Source organism: Protopterus annectens, chromosome 3.part0 (genome assembly GCF_019279795.1).
Source record: "Protopterus annectens isolate FY-2018-M chromosome 3.part0, PAN1.0, whole genome shotgun sequence".
Classification (NCBI taxonomy): domain Eukaryota; kingdom Metazoa; phylum Chordata; order Ceratodontiformes; family Protopteridae; genus Protopterus; species Protopterus annectens.
The window spans coordinates 115402938-115429017 of record NC_056731.1 but is presented as its reverse complement, the minus strand read 5'-3'; the positions used below and the strand labels follow the sequence as shown (position 1 = coordinate 115429017).

Genomic DNA, 26080 nt, shown 5'->3' with positions numbered 1-26080 from the left:
AAAACAATCAAGAGATGAAAGCAAACGATAAATACCAAAACCAACAAAAGTTTGCTGTGGAGAACCAAATAAGGGTGCAGGCCAAGTACCGAGGAGTTGTTTAAAATACCAAGGAGGTGTTTTTATTGTCCAAATACCCAAACGCTTTTACACACAATACATTTTCGAAAATCTTCATCAAAGGCAAAACAGCAAATCAACAATGTACTCCACTTAAATAAATTCATCAAACCAGCAATGAACCAATGGTTTCATTGAAACAATTATGTGTGAACATTTCAATTGAAAAATAATTTGAAACTTAAAAAGAAAACACAAGCATTAGTCTTTCACTGGTATGAATAAACCACAAATTTCAAAAACCCTCATAATGTATAAAAATATAAATGTAGTAAGTATATATATATAACTATAAATAAAAACAATAATGATAAATTATTAAATTATTTAAAAAGTTGTATATATAAAAACTTGTGTGTGTGTGTGTGTGTGTGTGTGTGTGTGTGTGTGTGTGTGTGTGTGTGTGAAACATGAATAAAAATAGTCTCTCAAAATATATGAACTTGTACTGCCCTCTAGTGGCAGTTTATAATTTTGCACTCCTCAACTTTAAAACTGGCATTATAGATATCATATCATTGAGGCCAGGAATCTTGGTGGCTTCTAATATAATCTGCCAATATAACTCTCTATATTCTAGTTCAGTTTCCCACATACCTCCCCTAATTTCTTTTGGGACCACTTCAATAACAAAAAAAAACAAAGGAAGCTAGTGGACAATTGAGAATATGTCTAAAAAGTGTGTTGTTCATGTTCTCCTTTTTCATTTCATAATAATGTTCATATATCCTCATTTTAAGCTTCCTTTCAGTTTTTCCTACATAAAAAGACCCACAGGAGGAACACAAAGCTAAATAAACCACACCATTTGTATTACAATTAGAAAATGTGTGGCTATTAATATACTTGTTTCTACTGAGTATAAAGATACTGGAACAATTTATAACGTGGACATTGGGAACATGAACCACATTCAAAAGTCCCCTTTTTTCTAGATGAAAAATCTAATCCAGAACAACCACCAAATTTAAATAGTCTCTTAAAGTTCGTGTCCCTCCTGTAAATAAACTTCAATGGCGGACTTTGAATTTGTTTTAATTCTGTAAACTGAAGAAAACAATCCCATTCCCTAATAACTACTTCTTTAATATTGCCTGAATCACCTGTGTAGTCCATTATATATGCTCCATCATAACTAGAGATAGAAGCAGAATCATTAGTGTGTGGATTTGATAATTCATCACAACCTAAAATCGGTGCAAACCTCCCTTTCCTACCCTCAGCCACTTCTTCAGTGATGTCGTGAATAAGATTGTCCGGGTAACATCTATCCCTAAACATCTGGGTGACAAAATCTACTTCTTTAACAAAATCCTCCTCCTCTGAGGTCATCCGACTAATTCTAACTAACTGTCCTTTAAACAAGTTATTTTTCTGAAAAAATGGATGACCACTATTGTAATGGAGGTATGAATTTGAAAAAGTTTCTTTCCTAAAAACTTTGGAAGAAAAAGAGTGGTCCAATTTGGTCAAACAAATGTCCAAATAAACTAATTCCCGACTGTTGAAAGTGTAGGTGAAATCTAAAAATTCAGTGGTTCCTTTGAGGTAGGTGAGAAATTCTAAAAACCTTTCTTGACAATCCTGCCAAAAAATAACAATGTCGTCAAGAAAGCGCTTGTATAAACACCAACAATGGGAGAGCTCACAGTTAATAAATAAACAAGTGGAAGCACCCGAAAATCACAAGTAAAGTCAAAAGAAATGCTATGATTACAGAGACTGCAAGCACGAACTGGATAATGTCTTCACTTTATTCTACACGCAAATGAAAAAGCCACATGAACACCTTGAATACAACCATGCGTTTTCGTCCACACAATTCAGACTTCATCAGATGAGTTAATTAATTGTCTTAGTTGCATTTATACAACTTTTAAAATAATAAACCAATGAAATCCCTTAATTTCATTTCAAATACACAAATCATTCCCTACATGGGCTCATGAATATTTATCACTACAATTACATTCTATTCTTGTGGATTCAGCTAAAATAATTACTAACTTTAAAATTATTATTAAAATCATACTAATAATTAAATTTTAATACATAAATACTTTAAAAACATCAATCCTAAATATTAATTAAAATATAATATAAGATCTAATCTTTTAAGAAATAAAGTGCTTACAAGTGCAATGTTTATGATTCCTTTCTTTGCTAATACAGAATGTGAGGAAACAGCACCATCTATTGTCATAAAAAAATATTGCACTAGTACTTTTTCTTCTTTACATTTTTGTAGCCCTTATCTTTAATAGTGGCAAAATAGAAAGATAGTCATTTAGCCCTGGAAATTTTCCCGCTTCACAGGAACTCACAGTTAGTAACAAATAGTTTTTCCCACCAGGACAAAACAATGTTCGCATAAGTAGAGGCACATTTTGTCCCCATAGCTACCCCTCTTTCTAGAATATAGAGAGTTATATTGGCAGATTATATTAGAAGCCACCAAGATTCCTGGCCTCAATGATATTGATATCTATAATGCCAGTTTTAAAGTTGAGGAGTGCAAAATTATAAACTGCCACTAGAGGGCAGTACAAGTTCATATATTTTGAGAAACTATTTTTATTCATGTTTCACACACACACACACACACACACACAAGTTTTTATATATACAACTTTTTAAATAATTCAATAATTTATCATTATTGTTTTTATTTATAGTTATATATATATATATATATATATATATATATATATATATATATATATATATATATATATATATATCTACTTACTACATTTATATTTTTATACATCATGAGGGTTTTTGAAATTTTTGGTTTATTCATACCAGTGAAAGACATTAATGCTTGTGTTTTCTTTTTAAGTTTCAAATTATTTTTCAATTGAAGTGTTCACACATAATTGTTTCAATGAAACCATTGGTTCATTGCTGGTTTGATGAATTTATTTAAGTGGAGTACATTGTTGATTTGCTGTTTTGCCTTTGATGAAGATTTTCGAAAATGTATTGTGTGTAAAAGCGTTTGGGTATTTGGACAATAAAAACACCTCCTTGGTATTTTAAACAACTCCTCGGTACTTGGTCTGCACCCTTATTTGGTTCTCCACAGCGAACTTTTGTTGGCCTTAAAGGAGATGACAAGTAGTGGCTGGTGGTAGTGGAAACTACCTTATAGTCTGGGCAGAAGGGGGCATAGCAAGTAAACCTGTGCCAGTCTTTCCAAGGAGTGTGTGTATGTTTGTATATAAATCAAACCTCAAAGTGTGTGTGTGTGTGTGTGTGTGTGTGTGTGTGTGTGTGTGTGTGTGTGTGTGTGTGTGTGTGTGTGTGTGTGTGTGTGCTACTTGAGCAGGGACATGAAGTACTGGTTGGACAGAGAGGGTGCTGGAAGTTTAGGCTTGGCCACACATGTGCTGTTTTAATAAATGCATTAAAGTATTACGGCTACGATTTCTTACTCACTTCCCAAAATTATAAACTTCATTTTTCACTGAACTGCTTGCCATTGCACATTTAAAGTTTGCATTTCTCTCAGAAAATAATGCTCAGAACTATTGTGATTAATTGCTTAAGTATGAGGATAGCTTGCATCCATGTAAAATCAGTCATTAAAGAGAAACAGGACAGCTATCAACTTTGCAGATGCATGAAATAAACTTTGTAAATTTTATTCAGAATGGAATGTGCAAAATTTCACTGGCTAACTGCCTTCAGCTTCAGACTTCTTGTCTTTCACTGAGAACATTTGCTAACTGAAAAATAAACAAGCGAATATCATTGCAAATGCAAGGAACTTAGTATTTTTCGTTGTTTTCATATTTTATCTTGTTTTTCAGGCCTATTTGCTTACAAAATACTTGTTTATAGCTTAAACCAAGGACATTAGTCTAGGCTCCCACCCATGTAGAAACTAGGGAAATTGTCATTTTAATTCTACATGTAATCAATACATATTTAAACCCCAATACCACCCCAGCAGTCCATTATCAGAGCATTTAATTTAAAATGACTTCTGTCCACTCTTTATTCTCTTGTTATACCATAAAATTTATATTTCTTACAAATAAAAAGGTACTGGTTTACTTTAATATTTGTAACACATACAATAGTCAATGAAAAGACTCCGTCCTACATTTGAAATATTCTAGATTGCACACTACAAAAAAATACTTTACAATATAACATGCAGTTTATATGATGAAATGGTTTATCTAAATACCAGGGGCGGCTCGTCCTATCGGACTGCCGGACTGCAGCCCTCCAACCTAGAAAAAAACAAAAGAAATCTAAACAAAAAAACAATTCACGAGTCCCGATCCTCTGCGCATGCGCGGACAACTCAGACTGCCTTTATCAGCAGTCCGGATATGAAGAAAGAGGTACCCAGCAATCATTGCTGTGAGATACCAGGAATCTGTGCGGTGACAACCACACAGAACAGAGGAGCTCCGGACTGCTTCAGCCGCAGTCAGAACCAGTGAGGAGGAGGACTGAGCTGCTCTCATGGGACTGTCAGTGCGTGGGCTTCATGGACAAAGGCTTCGGGTAGGTGTTTGGATTGTGGGCTTGCTGCTGGATTTGGATTACCGGGTAGGTGGTCATTTGGGCTGGTAGGTGAAGGCTTTAATACTGCAGAACAAAGGGAGGGTGTGTGTGTGTGTAAAATGCCCCAGTTACTATATACTGGTGGTTAGAGAGAACAAATGGTGGTGGGTAGAGATACTCAGGCTTGAACCCTGTACCTTGTATGCAGGTGTTAAGGACCTGAATTCCCTACCCACCACCATTTGTAAAAAAAAATGCATATTTTTGCCTCATATTTGATCTGATCTGTTCCTCATAATATCTGTGGTTTCTGAATGTTGCCATGCTTGATATTTGAAGGTGCAGTGGTAGCATTGTTGCCTCACAGCTGTAGGTTTTCATGTTTGATTCTTGGCAGGGGTGCCTTCTGTGTGGGGTCTGCATCTTCTCCCTGTGTTTGTGTGGGTTTGCTTTTGTGTCTTCCCATGTTACAAAGACATGTCTGCATTATTTCTTCCTGGGCTTCTGCTGAAAATTGTTTTTTTTTGTTCCAAGTCAGATTGTCCTGATTAACAAATGTTAAATAAAATTGACAGGCATTTGAATTTCAGACTTCAGGTTTCTGAATGTTTAATTCCTTACATATTTGATGGTGCAGTGGTAGCATTGTTGCCTCACAGCTATAGGTTTTTCTGGTTTGATTCTTGGCTGGGGTGCCTTCTGTGTGGAGTCTGCATCTTATCCCTGTGTTTGTGTGGATTTGCTCTGGTGTCCTGCCATTTTGCAAAGACATGTGTCTGCAGTATTTCTCCCTGGGCCTCTGCTGAAAATTGTTTTTGTTCCGTCAGAAGTAAAATTTACAGGCATTTGAATTTCAGACTTCATATTCTTCAGAAAATACATAGTAACGCAACCTTTTATTCTAGCAATTTTCTAAGTTTATAAGATGAATATTTGAAATGTGTCCTTATTTTTGGGACTGTATTACCCCATTATTGGCTTTGTCCAGGTTTTTTGTGCTAAGGTTGACAGCTATGGCAAGAACTGAATTCACTGAATATGTTTGAGGGCTGTATTCCCTCATTACTTTATTTGTCCAGGTGTTTTGTGCTAAGAGGTTGACAGCTATGGTGAGAACTGAACTCATTAAATGATAGCCATTTAAGTTTCAGTCTTCCTCTCTTTCACAAAGCAGCTGATTTGGCGTAGTGGTATGTTGCTCTGACTGTTTTGCACAGGGACCTTGGCAGTAAAATGTCTGGTGGTAACACAGCATTTTTCTTTCACAAAGCAGGTGATTTGGCACAGTGGTATGTTGCTCTGACTGTTTTGCACAGGGACATTGGTAGTAAAATGTATGGTGGTAACACAGCATTTTTCTTTCACAAAGCAGCTGATTTGGCATAGTGGTATGTTGCTCTGACTCTTTTGCACAGGGACCTTGGCAGTAACATGTATGATGGTAACACAGCATTTTATTCTAGCAACTTTCCAAGATTATACAAGCAATATTTAATGTGTCCCTGGTTTTTGGCCTTTTGACCCCCCCCCCAATAAATTTGGCTTTTTCCAGATTTCTTGTGCTGTGAAGTTGAGATGCAGTTGAGTATTGAGTAGATTTTACAAGGAGCTGAGAGCTGCAGGGGAAGAGAAGTTTAGTGCTGCCTATGCTAAGTCAGCTTGCGTTGTTAATAGCACAACAGGCTGTGTACTTGCTTTTGATGCAGAAGGTTGTTGGTTCTACTCCCACAAGGGGTGAATGCTGCCGTACTGAAAAAGTTAATATACTAACTATGAGCTTGTTATCAGTTTGCCATCCATTTCCTATTGCAATATTACTAGCTTATCATTTTTAATGTAATATAGGCAATTTATTCCTCAGGGGTGTCAGACACTTTATTTTTTGATTAAACCATGAAATATAAAGGTATTTGCTAGCAGCAACCTCTTCATTAGTTACAGACTTATTTAACGTGGAATTATTTAGATGACTTTTTTACTTCTTCAGAGATTGTGCATATTTACTGATAATGGTGGAATGTAGAATTGTGCATATTTACTGATAATGGTGGACTGTAGAATTGTGCATATTTACTGATAATGGTGGACTGTAGAATTGTGCATATTTACTGATAATGGTGGACTGTAGAATTATGCATATTTACTGATACTGGTGGACTGTAGAATTGTGTATATTTACTGATAATGGTCGACTGTAGAGGTTTGAGTAGACTTTTATGATGGATATGTTCTGAACTTGGCAGTTTTGTCATTATGAGTGCATGCATTTTGTTTCATTGTTTACTGGAAAAATGTTCTGAATTGGGCAGTTTTGTCATTATTGGTGCATGTGTTTTGTTTCATTGTTTACTGGAAAGATGTTCTGAACTGGGCAGTTTTTTCATTATTGGTGCATGTGTTTTGTTTCATTGTTTACTGGAAAAAATGTTCAAAACAATAGGAAGGTGTATCAAAGAGCACATGTATGTTTCATATGCAAGGGGCCTATGATTTGGAAACAGCCCAGAATTAATCTTTATCTGCCACTGGTAAAATGTATTTTCTTTGAATGTGGGTTTCAATGCTGTTTCAATGAATGTGAGGTTCAAGGGAAGAGAAGTTTTAATGCTAAGTTTGTTTAGCAGATGTCTTACCGTTTGTGCTATAAAATGCAAAATAAAACTTTCAAATGAAGTCCAAATCATCATAGAAGTAAATCAGTATGCACATTAGTGTTTATGGTAAATGGAGTGAAATAGCCAAGTAATGGATCATTGGAATGGCTGCAGGGGAAGGCTCCATTCGACCATGATTTTGTGAGGGGGAAGGGCGGCAAACTTAAAGACAGCCCCAGCTGAACTATACCTCCCAACTGTCCAGATTTTCAAAGAATGAATAGATATTTGCTTCTTATTTTTGGTTTGTTCCTCATAAAATTTGTGGTTTTCTGGCAAATCATTTAAGAATTAAGTCACTAAATAATGACACACTGAGTTTCAGACTTCATAACCTTCAGAAAAATGCAAGTGAAAGTAAGACCTGTTCTATCAACTGTCTCAGTTTATACAAGAGCAATTTTTAGTACTGTTTATATGTTCCCCCAATATATTTGGCCTTGTCTATATTTATTGCATTAACAGGTTGAGAGGTACATGCAAATAAATTGCTTTATAGAATTAGGCATAGCCAAATCTCTCAACTGTCCCTGATTTTGGCTCGAAATGTTGCTCTTCCCCCTAATAATCCCTTTGCAAAATAGCAATTTTGGAAGAAAACATGGAGGGTTTACAATTAAGAAATAACTGTAATAATCAGAGTTATAGATTACTTTTATTTCAGAAATGCATGTAGATTCTTTTATTTTGTCAGCTGCTCAAGTTAGCAGTACTAATATTAAAGTGTCCCTTCTTTGACAGGTTCCCAGCTGTATTGTGTGGCTATTTTATATTTTTACATCACATTTTTGGTCCATTTTTCATAAAATTTGTGTTTTCTTTGGCAAATTAGTGACAAATCATTAAAGACTGAAGTTAGAAATAATGACAGACATTTGAGTTTCAGATTTAATACCATTCATAAAATTCAAACTAATGCAAGATCTATTCTATTATCTTTCTAAGTTTATAAAAGTGTCCTTATTTTTGAGCCTTTGTCACACTTATTTGTATGGCTTTGTCCAGGTTTCTTGCTCTGAGGTTGAGAGGTATGACAAATGTGTCAGAGCCATCACAGTCAGCCAGAGACATTTCAAATTGTGACATACTTGTTGCACCCCACTCCCCCATGTAGTGACTCTGGATGTGTCGAAGCAAGGCAAGGAGTAGTTATGCAGTGTAAATGTGCAGAGTATCCCCATCCAAGGTAGACACAAGTACTAGAGTGGCTTTTCATCTGTCCTTGATTTTTTGCAGAATGGTCTGGTTTCTGTCATATTTTTTGTACTGTTGATTTATGCTTATTACTCAAAGTGCCTGTTGTTCTGTGTTTAAGTAGCAATACTTTAATGACCATCAGGTAAGCTTGGCTGAAATTGTAAGATGCAAGTAAGCTTTAATAAGCATACTATTAAAGAATTGCCAGCATTGAAAGCCTTTCTGTTGTTGCCATGTAGAGAATACTTAACTAGATAATGTATAAGCCTTGGGTATTGAAATGCATATGACAGTATGTGTAATAAAGGACAGGATTACATTATTTTAAGAAGCTCATTACACTTGGAGACTTCCAGTAATCTCTGCAGGCTTTAACCGTAAACTAAAGAGAATGCCAATATTGTGGTCCATAACCTGTACAGCAATCCTTTTAAGCAATGTATCTTGAGCTTATTTCTTGTTTGCTTTTCATTTTTTACTTTGATCATGTTTTACCCATGAAACAAGTAGATAGTTGTCAGGCAGCAGGTCTTTTTTTGGATAAGAAACATTTTTACAAGTGGGGGCATCAGAGATTTCTACTTTCAGCATGTTACTTTGTACTTTACTAAAGCTGAATATAAATTATAATTATAACTGCAGTGCAAGAAGTGGTTTGAGTTGAGTGCTGCTTGTTTTTCTTATACTTGATTTTGACTGGCATTCCATTAATGTATTTAAAAAGTAATTTATTTGTTCATGCCTCACAACCTTTTTGTTTCCATCTAGATATTAAGTAAGCTGTCATACAGCCAATGCATTGAAATATTTTTATTCTTCTACACTTAATTTTGTCTTGATTGGACTCTCATAATGACAGTTTGGCACCCAGAGCAGTGTATTTAGTTAGTTTTTGTGGTTTTCAGCATAGCTCCTCCCCTTTCTAGTTGGCCGCACCCCTTCCCATTGACCCCACCCATTCAGCTGTCTCCTGCAGCCCCCCTTTGATTTGAAGTCACCAGCCGCCACTGCTAAATACTAACTACAAACATTAATTTTGTTACAGTTGTTTTTTTTCCCATTATTGTCTTTCTAAACATTACTGACATAATGTAAAGTATATGCTTTACAGTTCACTCACAAGTTTAACAAAGTCAAGAAAGTTCAGTCTTTTCTTAGCCACTTTTTTGGCAAAGCCACATTTCACAAATGTGATTGATTAGTTACAGTCTCACATTTTTTTAATTAATTTCAGTGTTGCTTGTCTTTTTACTGATCATATCCATCTCCCAACACTAGACTGTGGTTCAAGTCCAAGGTCCTCTTGATTCTTCTATTCAATTCCTGTGTATGAAGGAGTCTGTTTCTAAAGCATTTTCCTTTGAAACATTGGAAAAGGTTTCACAGGCAAAGTCTCTCTATTACTTTTATTGTCAGAAAAATAAGAAGTACAGTCCCTTTCTGCTAGATGGCTTACTTTTTGTTGGATAAACTTTTTTTATTTCCTTCTTATCCTGTTCTGCATCAAAAAATGTCTTTAATCCTCCATGAAAAATATACTGAAGACAGTTGGATATGGTAGGCTTCAATCTCACTTCTGTCTCTCCACATTCCCCGATTGCTAGGTTAATTTGTTTCTTTTCTGCCTGGTTAAAACAAATAATCATCTTCCACAAATACTCTGTACTGTCTTCAATTTTTATTACTTTTCCTTTCTGCCACAATTTCAGGATCAACTCTTTCTGTTGGTATGATTGCATTTTTACTAATACATGTCTTGGCTGCTTTTCATGGCCAAGGTTGCAGCAAACACTCAATGCGCATTTTCAATTAACAAATTCTGGTGTGGAACACCAGTCTAGTTGCTTATCTGCACTTTCATAAAATTAATATAGTCTGTTCCTTCCAGTTTCTCTGGTACAACAGAAAGTCTCATATTTTCTCTGAGCACTCTGTTTTACAGAGCTTTTTTTTTTTTCATTTCAACCTCTGATTTTTGCAGTCTGGATAGCTAGTTAAAGCTTCTTCTATTTTTTCATCCTTTTTTATTTAATTTAATATATTCCTTTACAGTTTCATTTATTTTTATCGAATATGTTTGATTTATTTTTTATTCTAAATTACTGGAAGCCATATGCTGAACCAAAGTTGAGGCATGAACAGCTTTTTGTTGAACAGCCACATGATTCTTCCTGACCAGTGTTTTCTCTTCACCTTTTCTGGTTACATTTCTTTCAAGTTCTCCAAATGTCTTTGCTAATATCCAGGTAGTGTACTTACTATCCAGTAGCTGAATTTTACCCAAGTTTACAATTGCACTGCTCATTTTCCTCAGTTTCTGTTTCCACACTGGGAGAGATGAAATTAAGCTGTTGATCAATGTGCAGCCATCTTGGAAGACCCATTCTGATATCATGTTTAAAGCAGCTAATAAGATAGATTGGCAAATGTGTTACTAAGGAAAAATATTGTTTTGAAACCAGCAGTCAGTCATAATATACAACAATTTATTTTAGCCTTGCTTACTGACACCCCCCCCATTCTGTAGTACAAATCCATCAGTGATGCATATGCAAGATGGTATTATTCATTGTCCAGATTTACAATCCATCCATCCATAACCCCTTTTTCCCATGTCGGGTGTCACTTTAACAGTGACAATTATCTAATGCCAATGCTCACACCACCGGGTAGCTGTGGATGGAGAAGGAGTGCGAGATTACTATTGGAATCACTATCCAGTTATACTGATGTTATTTTCCAGTCCTTATTAACTTATTTCAAATCTTACCTAGCTTCTGTCTGCAGCTGATGAGGTTTTACATGTACTCACTTGTTTCATGGTCAGATCAGATCGATACACAACAACAAAGCATATGATGCTTGTTTACAGGTTGTACTTTTTTGGCTAGAATATTATTCATTCACACCTCTGATTCTGTTACAACTAACAGATTTGATAGAGAGGTGTGTGCATGTGTGTGTGTGTGTGTGTGTGTGTGTGTGTGTGTGTGTGTGTGTGTGTGTGTGTGTGTGTGTGTATGTACACAGAATGTCAAATGGCTGTTTAGTAGACACATAATTGGTCAAAACCATTTGGTCAACTCCTGTTTTTTCACTTACTAAAATGCAGCAACAGAAAGGCTTGACCTCTTGCAGGACCTATGTTAGGACCCATCCAGGCATTTCAGCAATTTGCAGTTTAATGGGTCATGTTTGATATACCAAATGTCAACAATGTGGTTTGTCAGTACGTGTGGCTATTACATATATCTAGTTATTTCTGGGATAGGCTGGGCTTCCTCTTGTATGCTGTGCCCCCTACCCTTTTGATGGACAGTTTGCTATACATTATACATGTATAAATAACAGCATGGAGGTAAAGGACAGTGAAGAAGATCTCTACACCATGTTTCTTTTCATGGTGAAGTTCTGATTCCAAATATTTCTGGACACATAGGTTACAGAATAAATTGGTAACATTCTGATTATTATTTTTATAAACTTAGTGCACCCTTGTTGTAATGACCATCATACTCACATACTTACAGCCTTCTCTAAAGTTAATACATCTACACTGACAGAATATGTAAAAGAACAAATAGCCACAAGGTCCCGGAAAGAAATGGTTACAAATGATTCTGTATCTGTAGTCACCTTAAACATTAAATTCACCCTTTGAAAAATAAAGTATGTCAAAATCTCCATATGCAGGGAGACTATACATTATGGCAATAATTAACCACACACATTCACACACACACACACACACACACACACACACACACACACACACACACACACACACACACACACACACACACACACAATAATTATCCCCTTCCTTTTATTGCAGCTTATTCTACACATGTACCAGTCATCAGAAAAGCTCTACTGTGACATTGGCATACACCTGGTTTGAATTATGGCTTAAAATATTTTGGGTGGTGTTCTATAGATCATTTGTAAGAGAAGATATCTTAAAGACTGTCCTGATACACACTGCCCCTAGTAATGCATTTACTATACCAGAGATGACATATGCTGATTATTACAAACTAGTGGCATTTGTCTGAACTGGTCATTCCAAAAATTCCATCCTGTCTTTTCATATACCCAATTTTATCAATTTTCACTCCTTTAGCTGTCTATATGACCACTTGCAAATGCTCACAATTAGATGCTGATAGATATCTAAACATTATAAATTCAGAATCAAGGAACGTTATTCATAAAGTAGGTGAACAATGGACAGGCATTCACACACTCAGGGTGCCACATTTGAGTTTGTCAGAATGAAGGCTGTCTTTTTAATAAGACAAGTACTGACATGCTGAGAATCCTTTTGAATGAGGGAATTATGATGGCAGTATACTGAATCATTTTATTAGATAACGTAAATTCGTTGGTCTGAATGAAACGGGTTATACTGGTACCAGAAGAACAAGAATCAAAGCATGCTGCTTGCTGCTTCCTGTTGTTTTCGGTTATCTGTACCAACTTTTCTCAAGTTATAGCACAGTACATAAAAGCAGTCAAACATTATATGTTGCTGATGATGCAGCTATTGTAAAACTGGTTATCACTGCCCCATCATATAGCTGTGTTGATTTCTGTTAAGAAGTGCATTTGTTCTGTCCAGGGTTGACCTAATTGCTTCATCCTGCAGGGTGCCCTTGATCTTGCTCAGGAAGCTGACTAAGATGTTGTTTCCTACTGCTTTGAGTTTAGCACTACATTTGACACAGTACTACACAAATAGTCAAAAGAATAGACAGAACTGGTGTGATTATTAAGGTTATAATATTATTAAAGCTGTAAAGAAAAAACAGGATACAGAAGAGTCACTTCCTGAACTAGTAATTTTCACGATACTTAAATGTAATATTTAATATGATCTAGAATTGAAAGTATAGAATTTTAACAGAAGTTACCCATCAAGGCACTGAAAGGATGAAAAGTTCAAACATATAGCAGCTTAAATCGGGTTTATATTATAAACCTGAAAGTTTACTTCAGTGAACGCTCACATGAGCAAAAACGCTGGTAAACGAAAGGGTGTTTGTGGGGTCGCGGTACAGTGAGGAGTGGGATTTTTGCCCTTTTCTCGCTGTAGTGAAATCTCAGAGTTGGAATATATAGTTAGCAAGGGGGATGCAGCCCCCCTCAATCAGCAGTTCGATTACCAGCGTTTTCGTTCATGTGAGCGTTCGCTGAAGTAATCTTTTGGTGTTCTAATATAGACCAGCTTAAATTCATTAAAATGTAAACTAGTAACTCTGGGGAGTAAAGAAAAAACAGGATGTAGGGTTGGAAAGGAAATAGTGGTAACAAGTTAAGCATAAAGGAACTTTGGGATCCTGTATCAGATTGTCTAAACTTAGAAGCAATATGCCAAAGCAGAAAGGTGGGTTGTTGAAATATTCAGATGCATATGAAGAGGCATCATCAGTCAAAATAAAAGCCATTGCTCCTTCTCTACACTCTGTTGGTAACACCTCATATATTGCATTAGATACTCTTCTTAGAAGCTCTATGTTTACAATGACATAGACAGAGATGACAACCATCTGAAGAGGGGGAAAATGACATCCATTGCTACATTTAGCTTAAAAAGTGAAACAAGAGAAAATTCAATATACATAGTCTAGAATACAAGAGGCACATGAGGCACATGCTCTGAAGACTTAGTACCTTAAAACACTGACAGATTCAGGTAAGTGTCACCTTTCAAAACAGATATGTGAAGGAGCAAGAATACAAAAACTAAAGAAACAAGACAGATTAATGGCCTCAGGGAAGATAGAAAATAGCATTTTTCACAAAAAAGTGTAATGGATGATTAGAACAGCCTTCCAGCAGAAGGAGGAGTAGAATAAAAAATGTGACCTAAGCTAATCGTACAAAGAAAGACATCAAGGAGTTCATATCAAACAAGAAAAAATACAAGAAGGTTTAAATACAATCCACACGTTGTGATAACATGAGTCAAGCAGTCCATTCCCACCATCATTAAAAGTTTTCTACTTGTGTATGTCTCAACAGTCCCACTACTCTGTTGTACAACTGCTTGTATTTCAATTAAAAATTCATTTTCACAGAACTAGTAAAATGCCATTATATTGGGTGGCCACAGTGGTGCAGCGGTTAGTGTTGTCGCCTCACAGCAAGAGGTTCTCCAGTTCAATCCTTGGGTGGGGTGCCTTCTGTGCAGAGTCTACATGTCCTCCCTGTGGTCATGTGAGTTTCCTACAGGTGCTCTGGTTTCATCCCAAAGACATGCTGTAGATGCATTGGACATTCTATATTGGCCCTAGGCTTGAGTGTGTGTGCCTTCTGTGGAAGGTTGGGTGCCGGGCTGGCAACTTGACACTGTAAAACTCTACTGCCAATCATGAGCGGACAGGTGATCTGCTGTGGCGACCCATAACTGGGAAAAGCCAGAAGAAGAAGTAAAATGCCATTATATTACTTGATGACTCAATGGTAAAGCATTTAAGACAACTAAATTCACAATGATGATTCCCAGTCTTTGTTACATGCCTGATCTACTTTAAAATAATGGCTTATGTTTATCATTTTGGATAAGTGATACAGCTTTGTTGAGTTTCAGAGCTTTACCATAAGATAAACACCTCTGTTAAATTAAGTATAGATCTCAACACAAGTACTTTTGCAACCATCTTCTAATTGTGGTATGTTATGTATGTTAGTCTGAATACCGGTTCTTGTTTTTTTTTAATTCATCATCAAAAATCAAAGTTGCTGCATATGTCATTACAGTTATTTATGTAAAATATTTATAATATTATGACTAAAAAAATATCGCAGCAAGTAAACTTAGCAGCCCAAAAATCTGATGCTAACTGTTACAAGTACTGTAATCACTGGCCAAAACAGAGCTAGAAATTAGGTGTACAGCAGCATGGAAGACAGAATGCATGTAACAATTGCACATTTTTTGTTACAAAACAGATTATAAGCCTTAGAAAAAACATTTAAAATGCTTTCAGTATACCCACCAAAAAGAATAAATGCATTTTAAAACTTACCGTCGTATCCTCGAGAACATAAATCATCATTTGTGCCAAAAGTGATCCACCTGCTCCATGTTCCAGATCCTTTGTACAACATGATATTTTTCTCATTTTTGTTGCCATAGTTAAAATGCAGGTCAACACCACTTAGTGCAAAGAGGGTCTCATTTCTACACTCCCATTTCTGGAATTCACTTTTTGCATCACAGGGATAAAGGGTGACTGGAACCCAGTCCTTCTTTGCAGGTACCCCAAGGCATTGTGTAAATGCAATACTCATCACTCTGTTCTCTGAAATCCATCTGAACTGTTGATTTGGATCAGTTGGCGCGCAGTTTCCAGCTATAACTGAATTAGTGCTTTTAACAATGACACATTTTTTGTGCTCTTCATTGTAGATAGAAAAGATACCAATGCCTGAAAAACAGAAAATAATAATTTAAAGTTTGTTTTACATACTGTACTAGAATCAAGTACCCCAAATTGTTATTTTATATAAAATGTAAATAGAAAAAGAAATTATGTCTATGTACACAGAAATCTTGTTTGAAGTTATAAACCAGCCAAGTTTGAACATAAGGACTGTGCAGCAATTTAAGGACCACAGATTCCATTCAAGATAGTTGCGGGAATTCCGCAAAACACTACTCCTCAATAACATGTTAAAATTTTAAGAAAAGAGCCATCCACTTTCACTCATCAGTGGCCCCATTAATTTCAGCAGTTTGTTTTTTCTGTTACCTAGGATACTCAATTCTGTGGATTCACATAATACTTCTTTTCAGACAACAATGATCTGTTTATTCATGTCTTGGTTTAAACTTTCACTGTACACTTGATATTCATGGTTTCTCTAGCTGATGGGCTTACAGTACATATTTCAAATATTTTTTTCTGTTATGAAAAATGGTCATTTCCAATATACTGCCAAATAAAGCTGAGGGAGAATGTTTTTCACAGTGACATAGTGACACAGTTTTCCAGCGAAGCACACAAAGACTTGTATAGTATACTATATAGTAGTATTGTACAGTAGTATTACTATCTGTCTCCCTCTCTGCTTTGGCATTTCCCAGGGCACCCCAACTTCCACTTCAACTCCATTTTTTCACACTGTTTGCCACCTCATGATTATCTCCTGAGGGCTTTCATTTGCTGACCACAAATAGTCCCTCCATACCTACATTTAACACCTCCATTTAACACTTTGCCCTGGGGTAACCTTTTCATCTCAGATGGACAGCATGGTATAGTGAATATGATATGGGAAAACTATTTACTGCCTCACTAATTTATTTCCATATTCATTACCTTCACACAACATAATTCTAAGCAGGTCACAAAACCAAATCAAAGCTTCATGTCAAAGCCTAAAACAGTTACAACTTGTGTATATGATAACACACTAGAAGGATTAAAATGTAGCCTGTGTAAAAAAAAAAAAAATACTGCATTTTAATAGCTTCAAAACTGTTCAGACTATTTATATGAAGTTGTGCTAAGTCTGGCCTTTCACAGTGACTTTGCCTTCACCAGAATAAAATGCATCTAAGAATAAAGAATGTTTAATACCCCAAGATACATGCGCACACACATGCACGCCCACACACACAAAATCTTTTTTATAAAACCGGTTTTCATAATCATATTCTTATACTATGAAAGGTGGCACATCTAAAAGTTTAACTTTCATTTGCTATAAATACCTCATTCCCATTCAGACATTATTAAAATATTAGCATTAAATATTTTCAAAGGGATCACAATTTGCTTGCTCACTTTCCTATAGTAGAACTAAATTCTCATTTTCTTGTAATATTAGAGATGCATCTTGCCATCCCTCTTCCTAAAAGGTACCCTAAGTAAACGGCTTCCACCATATCCAGTTTGCATTTCTTAATACTGGCAAGCCCATCTGTCTTATCGACTGTAAACAGCCTGTACATTAGGTAGGTAGGATTCCAAGTACTCTGAATGAAAGACCATGTTAACCAGGTATTCTACAGCATACCAGAGGAGGGATTCAGTATTTTATCCAGCAGCCTCTGAAATGTTAACATTGTGTTCTGATATAGACAATCAGGGGTTACAAACATTGCCCTTTCTTCGGAAGAGTGGTTACGTGTTATCTGCCAGTGTCCCTTTGTCTTGTCCATTGCTGTAAAGTACCTACCCTTTCCCAGATTCTCTAAGACCTCATTGAACATGGGATAGCTATCAAAACTGGAAATGCTATTCAGTTTCCTAAACTCATTGCAGAATTTGATAGTTGCATTAGGCTTAATGGCTAACACCATTGGGCTGTTCATCCACTTCATCATTCTTATAACACACCTTGTCTGAACATTTTTGAACGTCTCTCAATTTTTCTGTGACTCTGGAACTCAATAAGATCTTAGTCTAACATTCATTATGTCTGTTTTCTGGTGTTATGTGCCTGCTGAATCTAGCTTTGTTTATATGCTTGTTGTTTGTTTGCTTGTTATTTCCCTGGAAGCTAATTCCACCTAATACGCAACTTCTCAGCGCTTCTGTGGATCACTAGTGATATCTGCATTGCTTACTGTACTTATTTCCTTGTTTCACTTGAAAGAAAGTTACTGTTTGTCGTTTTTGCATTTAGTTACTTGTAACACATTGCACTCAAGTTACCTGGCACTTGCTCACTAAAGCAATTATATAAGTCAGCACTAAAAATTAAAAGCACTACACCCTCACTCCCCACTGGCCCTTGTTTTCAATTAAGGATTTCCCAATATTATTCTAGCATGTCCAAAGGTCAGTTGTCAATCTCCTCTCCGGTCCAGCTGGTGAATCTGGGAATCTTGAGGCAATGTTATAACTGCCTCATGTACACAGACAACCCTCTCCTCCTCCCACATAACACAAATACTTGTGAGAGATGCAGCTATTTAGCCAAAATGGAGGCTGAGCTCCCTCAACTCAGGACTGGCAAGACCAGACAGGAGGAGAAGGTAACTACACACACCACAAAACCAGCCTCACATAATGCTACCACTCCACTGAATCAAACACATAAACACACAAAGACATACTCGGAGGCTCTGAGTAAAAATTTACCTAAACAGCAGAGGCCTCCAAAGCAGACACCCAAACAACTGCTACCTCAAGACACCCCACAAGCAACACATAAACCACAAAAGCAGTGTGCAAAGCAGTCACAGCCCTTAAGGCCAAATACAACATCAAACATACTTGTCATAGGTGACTCCATAGTCAGACACACTGACGTCCCACTCACCAGGCTGAACAAGGAGAGGGTCACAGTAAGCTGCCTATCGGGCGCTAGAATCCACCACATAACACAAGCACTCGGGTCACTCCACGGCAAGTACAAATATGACACAGTCATTGTCCATGCTGGTGTGAACGACCTGAGACGCACCTCCCTGGACTACATGAAAAGAGACATAGAGGAGCTCTCTGATTATGTAGCCCAGGCAGGTATGACCCTAACCCTGAGCAGTATCCTTCCTTCACCAAGAATGATGCCACAATATAGAGACAAGATGATCAGCTTTAACAATTGGCTTAATGTCTGGTGTCATTCAAAGGGAATCCAGTGTCTGTCTGCCTGGGATGACATGCTTGACAAGCCACGCTGCTTCAAGGGACGGCTTGCACCTGTCACCCTGGGATTCGGATATTGGCTAAGGCTCTTGCCACCCCATAGTGCCTTTTTAGGCAAGGCTCAAATTCTAAACCTACCACCCTAGAAAACAAAAATGGGAAGAAACTGAGGGTAATGCTGCTCAATGCCAGAAGTCTAAATCTCAAAATGCACGCACTCGAGGCCCTTCTCAGTATGGAGAACATCGATGTCTGTGCTGTAACTGAAACCTGGTTCAAGGCTCCTGAGAGCACCCGGCACTATTAGGTTTTACCTCATACCACGCGTTCCGTCCCCAAACCCCGGACCACACCACAAAAGGAGGGGTGTATCCATATTCATAAAGGATACCCACACCTCCAGGTTGGTGGCAACGCACAAGCTTCGGAAACCATCCAGGTGCAACTAACCATAGGCAAAACTGCTCTACAAATTGTAGCATGCTACAGGCCACCCTCTCAAACTCAGGAACCCCACACAGCCTTCCTGAAGACACTGGAGGGTATAAATGTATCTCCAAACACCATCATATTGGGTGACTTCAACTACCCGAATATGGACTGGGAACATTACTCAAGCCCTAACTTTCTAGCCCAACGGTTCCTGGAGTTCATAAATTCAAATGCCATGGAACAGCTAGTCACTGTTCCCATGAGAGGAGAAAATATACTAGATCTCATTGTCACAAACATGGGGACAAAATGCTCCACACCGAAGTATATCCCTCATTGGTGAGATCTGATCATAAACTAATCTCACTGGAAATCCACATCCCGCCCCACCCCAAACAAAAGACCATAGTGAAGAACTTCTCTAAAGCAAACTTCACACTACTCAAGACTGGTGTGGTATCCTTCAAGGCCCCTGAGCCAGAGGAAACCACAACCCAAGCTGCGGAAGCCCTTACAAATGCCTTCTATGAACACCTCCAGGACTGCATGGATCAGGCAATCCCAAATAAAACCAAGACTCTTTCCACAAAGGGCAAACGTCCAGTCTGGTGGACCCCAGCCATTAACAAACTTTACAATAAGAGGAGAAAGCTATTACATGATAGAACAAAATCCATAAAAGGGAAGTCACCCCTGATCATTATTAGTAAAAAATTACGAGCACTCATAAAATCAACTAAGGCCAATTTTGAGAGAAAAATTGCCATGGATTCAAAGGACAATCATAAGGCCTTTTTCAGCTATGTTAGGAACCTGGGTGGAAACTCCCAGATATGCTCAGAATTAGTCCAAAATGATACAAAAATCACTGAACCCACAGACATTGCCAACATACTGGCAGACAGGTTCAGTGCAAACTTCACCCCCTCCCCCCTAAAGGAGAGATAACTATCCCAGCCGAGTGTAGCCTCCCGGACATCTCAAATGCGCAGGTGAAAGCTGCTCTCTCTAAAGCTAAAAACACAGCATCAATGGGACTGGATGGTGTCCCCGGCTGTGTGCTACACGAGCTAAATGAGGAATTAACCCTGCACATAAGGCAGCTGTTTAATCTCAGCCTTACCACAGGATACGTGCCCAAGGAGTGGCGTACGGCAACTGTGGTCCCACTCCACAAAGGCGGCACCTCTACGGACCCTGGTAATTACCGCCCCATAAGCTTAACAAGTCTAGTCTGCAAAGCTATGGAGAGGATCATAATGGAGCTCATAAACAAAGATATAGGGGACTTGCAGACATTGGACCCGACCCAGTTTGGCTTTGTCAAGGGAAGATCATGCCTTTTGAACTTGGTCGACTTCTTGAAACAGTCACCAAGGCCATTGATGAGGAAAGGCAGTCCATACAGCCTACCTTGACCTTGCAAAGGCTTTCGACACAATACCCCACTTGGGTATTGTAGAAAAACTTACCAGCTTAAATGTAAACCCATATGTCACAAGATGGGTTGCAAACTGGCTTAAGGACAGAACCCACAGGGTTAGAGTTGCTGGCGCTGTGTCAGACTCCAAGCCGGTCACAAGTGGTGTCCCACAGGGCTCGGTCCTTGGCCCCCTATTGTTTGGCATCTACTTCTCAGAAGTACAGGCCAGCATGGGAGGACTTTGGCTGACAAAGTTTGCAGATGACTGCAAACTGGGCGCCATAGTGGAAAGTGCATCGGACACGGATATCCTTCAGAAGGGACTCACAGAAACAGATAGCTGGTGCCAGAGCCATGGCCTGAAGTTAAATGCCAAAAAATGTATAGTCATACCCTTCGGGAAAAACAAGGTAACCCCAAGCTACCATATAGGTGGCAATCCACTAAGCACAGAAGAGGTTATCAGTGACCTGGGGACCCAGGTTGACAGTGGCCTTTCTTTTGACACTCACATTGCTAAAGTGGTTAGAAAGACCTTCTACATTGCCCACCTGATCATGAAGGGATTCACATCCAGATCTAGTGAGGTCATTGTTCCCCTGTACTCTTCACTTATCAGACCAATGATCGAGTACAATGCCCCATTCGGGATGTATCTCACCCGACATCTGCAGCAATTGGAGAGACCCCAAAGTTCCTCACCAAAAGGATAAAGGGACTCCAAAATCTGTCATATGCTGCCAGATTGAAGAAACTCCAGCTCTATTCAGTCGCATACCGTCTGCTCAGAGGTGACATGTGCCTGACATACAAGGCCATGTCCAACCCGGAATTAATGGACATGCTCCACCTCATAAAATCCAAATCCACCAAAACCACTAGAGCAAGCGACTTAAACCTTAGCACGGATATAAATAGGATGTGCTGGAGGGATAGATTTATCACTCAGAGACTCCCTATGCTGTGGAATAAAATCCCGGTCCATGTGAGGCAGAGCACCTCGCTGACTCTGTTCAAGAGAAATCTAGACCTGTGGATGGGAGATCGTAGGTTTACCCCGGGAATCATCTCTGTGTTACTGCTGGACAGAGGCACAACAAACTAATGGGCACAGTATTTTTTCATATAAGGGGTGGCGTAAGCCACAAAAATTTGGGCTAGGCTTATAAATGCCTTAGGGCAGATAGCCTAGTATAAACCTATGAACCTATGAACCTATTACTTTAGTTCTTCCAGATATTTCTGAAGGCATTAACTTATTTGTTAAGAACAATTATCTCAGTTCCTGCTTTTATATTTTTGACAAGGATTTCTTTTTTCTAGCCACGCTTTGGGAGAAATGTAGGAGTAGGGACTTCAGCTTCCAGGTTCTCAATACAATTTTCTGCTTTTTTATATAGCTTCAGTACATTAATGTGGTCTCTCTCTCTCTCTCTCTCTCTCTCTATATATATATATATATATATATATATATATATATATATCTTTCTTAGCTGTCTAACTTTATACTTATTCACTCCATCACTTGAAATGGTCCCAGACATTTGACTAGAAATTAGTTTACCATAGCGGGCATGTTTCTCCTGGGTTAAATTCTCTGAGTTGGGCATTCTTATCATAAACTCATTGCTGCATTTCCTGGAGTGTCTGCCTGTGCTCCCTTACTCCGGATAATAACCGCTTAGTTTACCTGCAAAATAACATAAGTGTTAGATCGCACATTTAAAATTATCCCTGGATTCTTTAACTGCTACATTAAGGGTACACCATTCTGAGTGAACAGACAACACAAGCATAACTAACACTTTCTTCCTCATAATTTAAATTTTTCTACTGATTTTCTTGCAGCCTTAAATATTGATGGAGATTCATAAAGGTTACCGCAAACTGTAGACTGCATGCACACTTACTGTAATCTTTCAGATGACAAGAAAGTACAAAAAATGTTGTAGGGATGTTCTTGAATATAAATCCTGTACGCTTATTGTACACTTAGTGTAGGTGTTAATGAATCTGTACCGACTCTTCCCAAATTTCCTTAGCCATGTCATACAATTCTCTCAGATGCCTGCCATGCAGAAGTTCAAATGGAGTAAACCAAGTTGAATCTTATGGCACCTTTCTGACTGCAAACAGTAAAGTGCAGTTGTGTAAATAAACTTATCATAACAGCAGATGTTCAGATTATTACTGCTGCAGTACTCTTAGCTATATGGGTTAAATCCTGTCCGGAATATAACTGCTGGCCAGCTTCCAAAGTTTAAGGGGACCTTCCATGTGCCCAAACTGTCAGTCAGCTCTAGCTGAGCTGACTAAATAGACTGGTTTGGCTTCAAGCCCTTCAGAGATTTCTTGCTAGAACCCTGAAAGAAGTGAGCATTAGAGAAGTAAAAATTCCAAGTCCTACTTTGGCACAAAAATATACAAAAATAAGGAGTATGTAGGGAGGGGGTGATTTCTGCAGCAGTGATTATTCAAACATCTACTGTTATGATAAGTTTACCTGCACAACTGTACTATGTTCATCATTTGATCACTGCTACAGTAGCCTCAGCACTATGGGTAGATTACCATAGCTTATAAGGTCTGGGAGGAGAAAGGATGCAGGTCCAAGAGCCCCTAAAAAATGGCCCTTACAAAGCCTGTCATAGACCTGGAGAACAAATCTAGTTTGTTGTGCTTTATAAAGGTATGCACACAGGAACAGGTTGCTGCTCCTAGAATACTTGTAGAATCCATCCCTTTCCAAAAAGCCACTAACAAAGTCAAGGCTCTGATAGAGTGAGCCTTGAAGTGACTTGTTGTGGTGAATACAACAAATGGCAATAGCATGTGACAACCATTTGGAGAGACACAGATTGTTCTTTTTTATTACCTTCATAAGAAATGAATAATTGTTCAAATGTCCTGAAGGTTTAAGTTTTGTCAAGATAATTGTCTGTGGACATCCAAAGCATGAAGAATCCCTCTTCCCTTGTATTTAGCTTCTGGAAAGAAGACAGGGAGATGGATAGCTTGGGTCAAAGTAAATTCGGATACCACTTTAGGCATAAAAGAACTATTTCTCAGGGAAACCCTATCTTTGTGGAAAATGAGAGGGGTGACCCAACATGAGAACTTTCAACTCAGACACCTTTCCTGCAGAAGTCAAAACAATCGGCAAAAATGTTTTCCAAGTTATAAACCTGAAATCAGCTTGATGGGCTGGTTCAAATGGAGCAAGATTTAATTTTCCAAAACAAAGTTGAGATCTCAAGGAGGATCCACCAGTTTTCTCAGAGGCCTGGTATGCAACACCCCTTTAAAATCAATTTGACATGGGAGTGCATTGAAAGGGGAGGATCCATGAGCAGACATTCTGAAATGGCTTACAAATGAACCTTGATAGATGAATAAGAAAGACCAGAAGATAATAACTCGTACAAATATTGTACAACCAGAAAAGTACTACCCTTAAAAGGGTTGTGGCTTTTGTCTTGGCACCAGACAGTAAATCTTTTCCATTTACTAATATATGATTTTCTAGTAGTGGGTTTGTTTGCCTCCCTTATTGCCTGCTGTACGTCCTTAGAAAATAGGTGCCTAAAAGGTATTAAAATTCTTTCATCCAGGCAGTTACCTGACATTGATTCAAGTTGGGGCATATCAAACATACCTAGTCTTATGTGAGAAAATCCAGTCTGTGAAGAAGCTTGTGAAAATTGCCCTTGGCCATTACAAAAGAAGGGAGAAAGTATACTTATGTAAGTTGCAGTTACTTATAACAGTAGATTTCCAAATTTCTCACTGCTGCAGTTGCCTTTAGTCTGTATAGGTGTGTCTTGCCCAACACAACAACCAGCTAGCTTCCCAAAGCTCAGATTTCCTCTCAGATATCACTCTAATTACTGACTGAGCAGCCCTCTGAAGGAAAAATCAGTTGTCAAAGTAAAGAAACTTCATGACTTTCTTGCCCAAAAGTTACGAAGACGTGTACTCATCTTGAACTACAAAAATGGAAATAATCAACAATTTTATATCCCAATAAGTAACTAATAGAAATGACAGGGGGATCGATGGTGTGCGCAGTGAATTCATACATCAACTGTTATGGGTAAGTGCAACTTACACAACTGTACTATGTTCATCATTCCCACTGCTGCAGTAGCCTTGAGGCTATATGGCTTGAATATCAAAGCCTATGCAATCTGGGTGGAGGAAGAATATGAATCCAGGAGCCCCTGGAAAATGGTCCTAGCAAAGCCTGTCCTGGATATAGAAGAATAATCCAGTTTTAATGCCTTGTAATGGTATGTACAGAGGACAATATAGCTGCCTCTTGAAAACTTCTAGAGTCCACCACTTTCTGATATGCCACAGAGGAAGACAAGGCCCTAGGAGAGTGCACCTTAATACTGTCTGGAACTGGTTTATCATGGTAAGCATACCAAAAGGCAATAGCTAAAGACAACCATCTGAAAATAGTTTGTTTTTGCACCGATTGTCCTTTTTTTGTCCCAGCATAGAAAACATATAGCTGATCAAATTTTCTAAAGGATTTGGTTCTGTCAGGATAGTATCTGAGCTTATGCACATCCAAAGTATGTAAAATAATCCCTTCTATCTCTCTCTCTCTCTCTCTCTCTCTCTCTCTCTCTTATTCTGAGGATCTCGATAGAATGCAGTAAGATTAATGGCTTGATTCAAAGTGAACTATGAAACAACCCCATGCATGATTGAGGGATTTGTTCTCAATGAAACCTACTTCTATGGAGAACCAGACAGGATTCACCCAACTTGAGAGCTTGCAATTCAGAAACTCTTCTTGCAGATGTTAGCGCAATGAGAAGAGCAGTTTTCTATGTAATGAACATGAATTATGCTTGATGTGCAGGTTCAGATGGAGACTTGGTTAACTTTTCCATCATAAAGTTAACATCACATGAAAGAGCAGCCTGTTTTGGGGAGGGGGGGTCATAGACGTAGAAGTCCATTCAGAAACTGATTTACCAAAAACATAGAAGAAAGTGGAGGATCCACTTGGCATGGGCAGATGTGCTGAAATGGACACAGGATGTACCATGGTAGATGACTAAGAGAGGTCAGAGGCTAGTATCTCACACAAACATTTGAGCACCAGTGGT

General features: G+C 38.1%; 1 protein-coding gene across 2 annotated transcripts in view; it reads right to left on the bottom strand.

Moving 5' to 3' along the window:
- The window catches only part of MRC1 (mannose receptor C-type 1), a 1874292-nt gene that overhangs the window by 1789734 nt on the left and 58478 nt on the right, over window positions 1-26080 (bottom strand). For both annotated transcript variants that reach the window (XM_044064625.1, XM_044064626.1), the window contains exon 2: window positions 15527-15928. In XM_044064625.1, the coding sequence (XP_043920560.1) occupies window positions 15527-15928 (402 nt within the window). The remainder of the gene's footprint in view (window positions 1-15526; window positions 15929-26080) is intronic.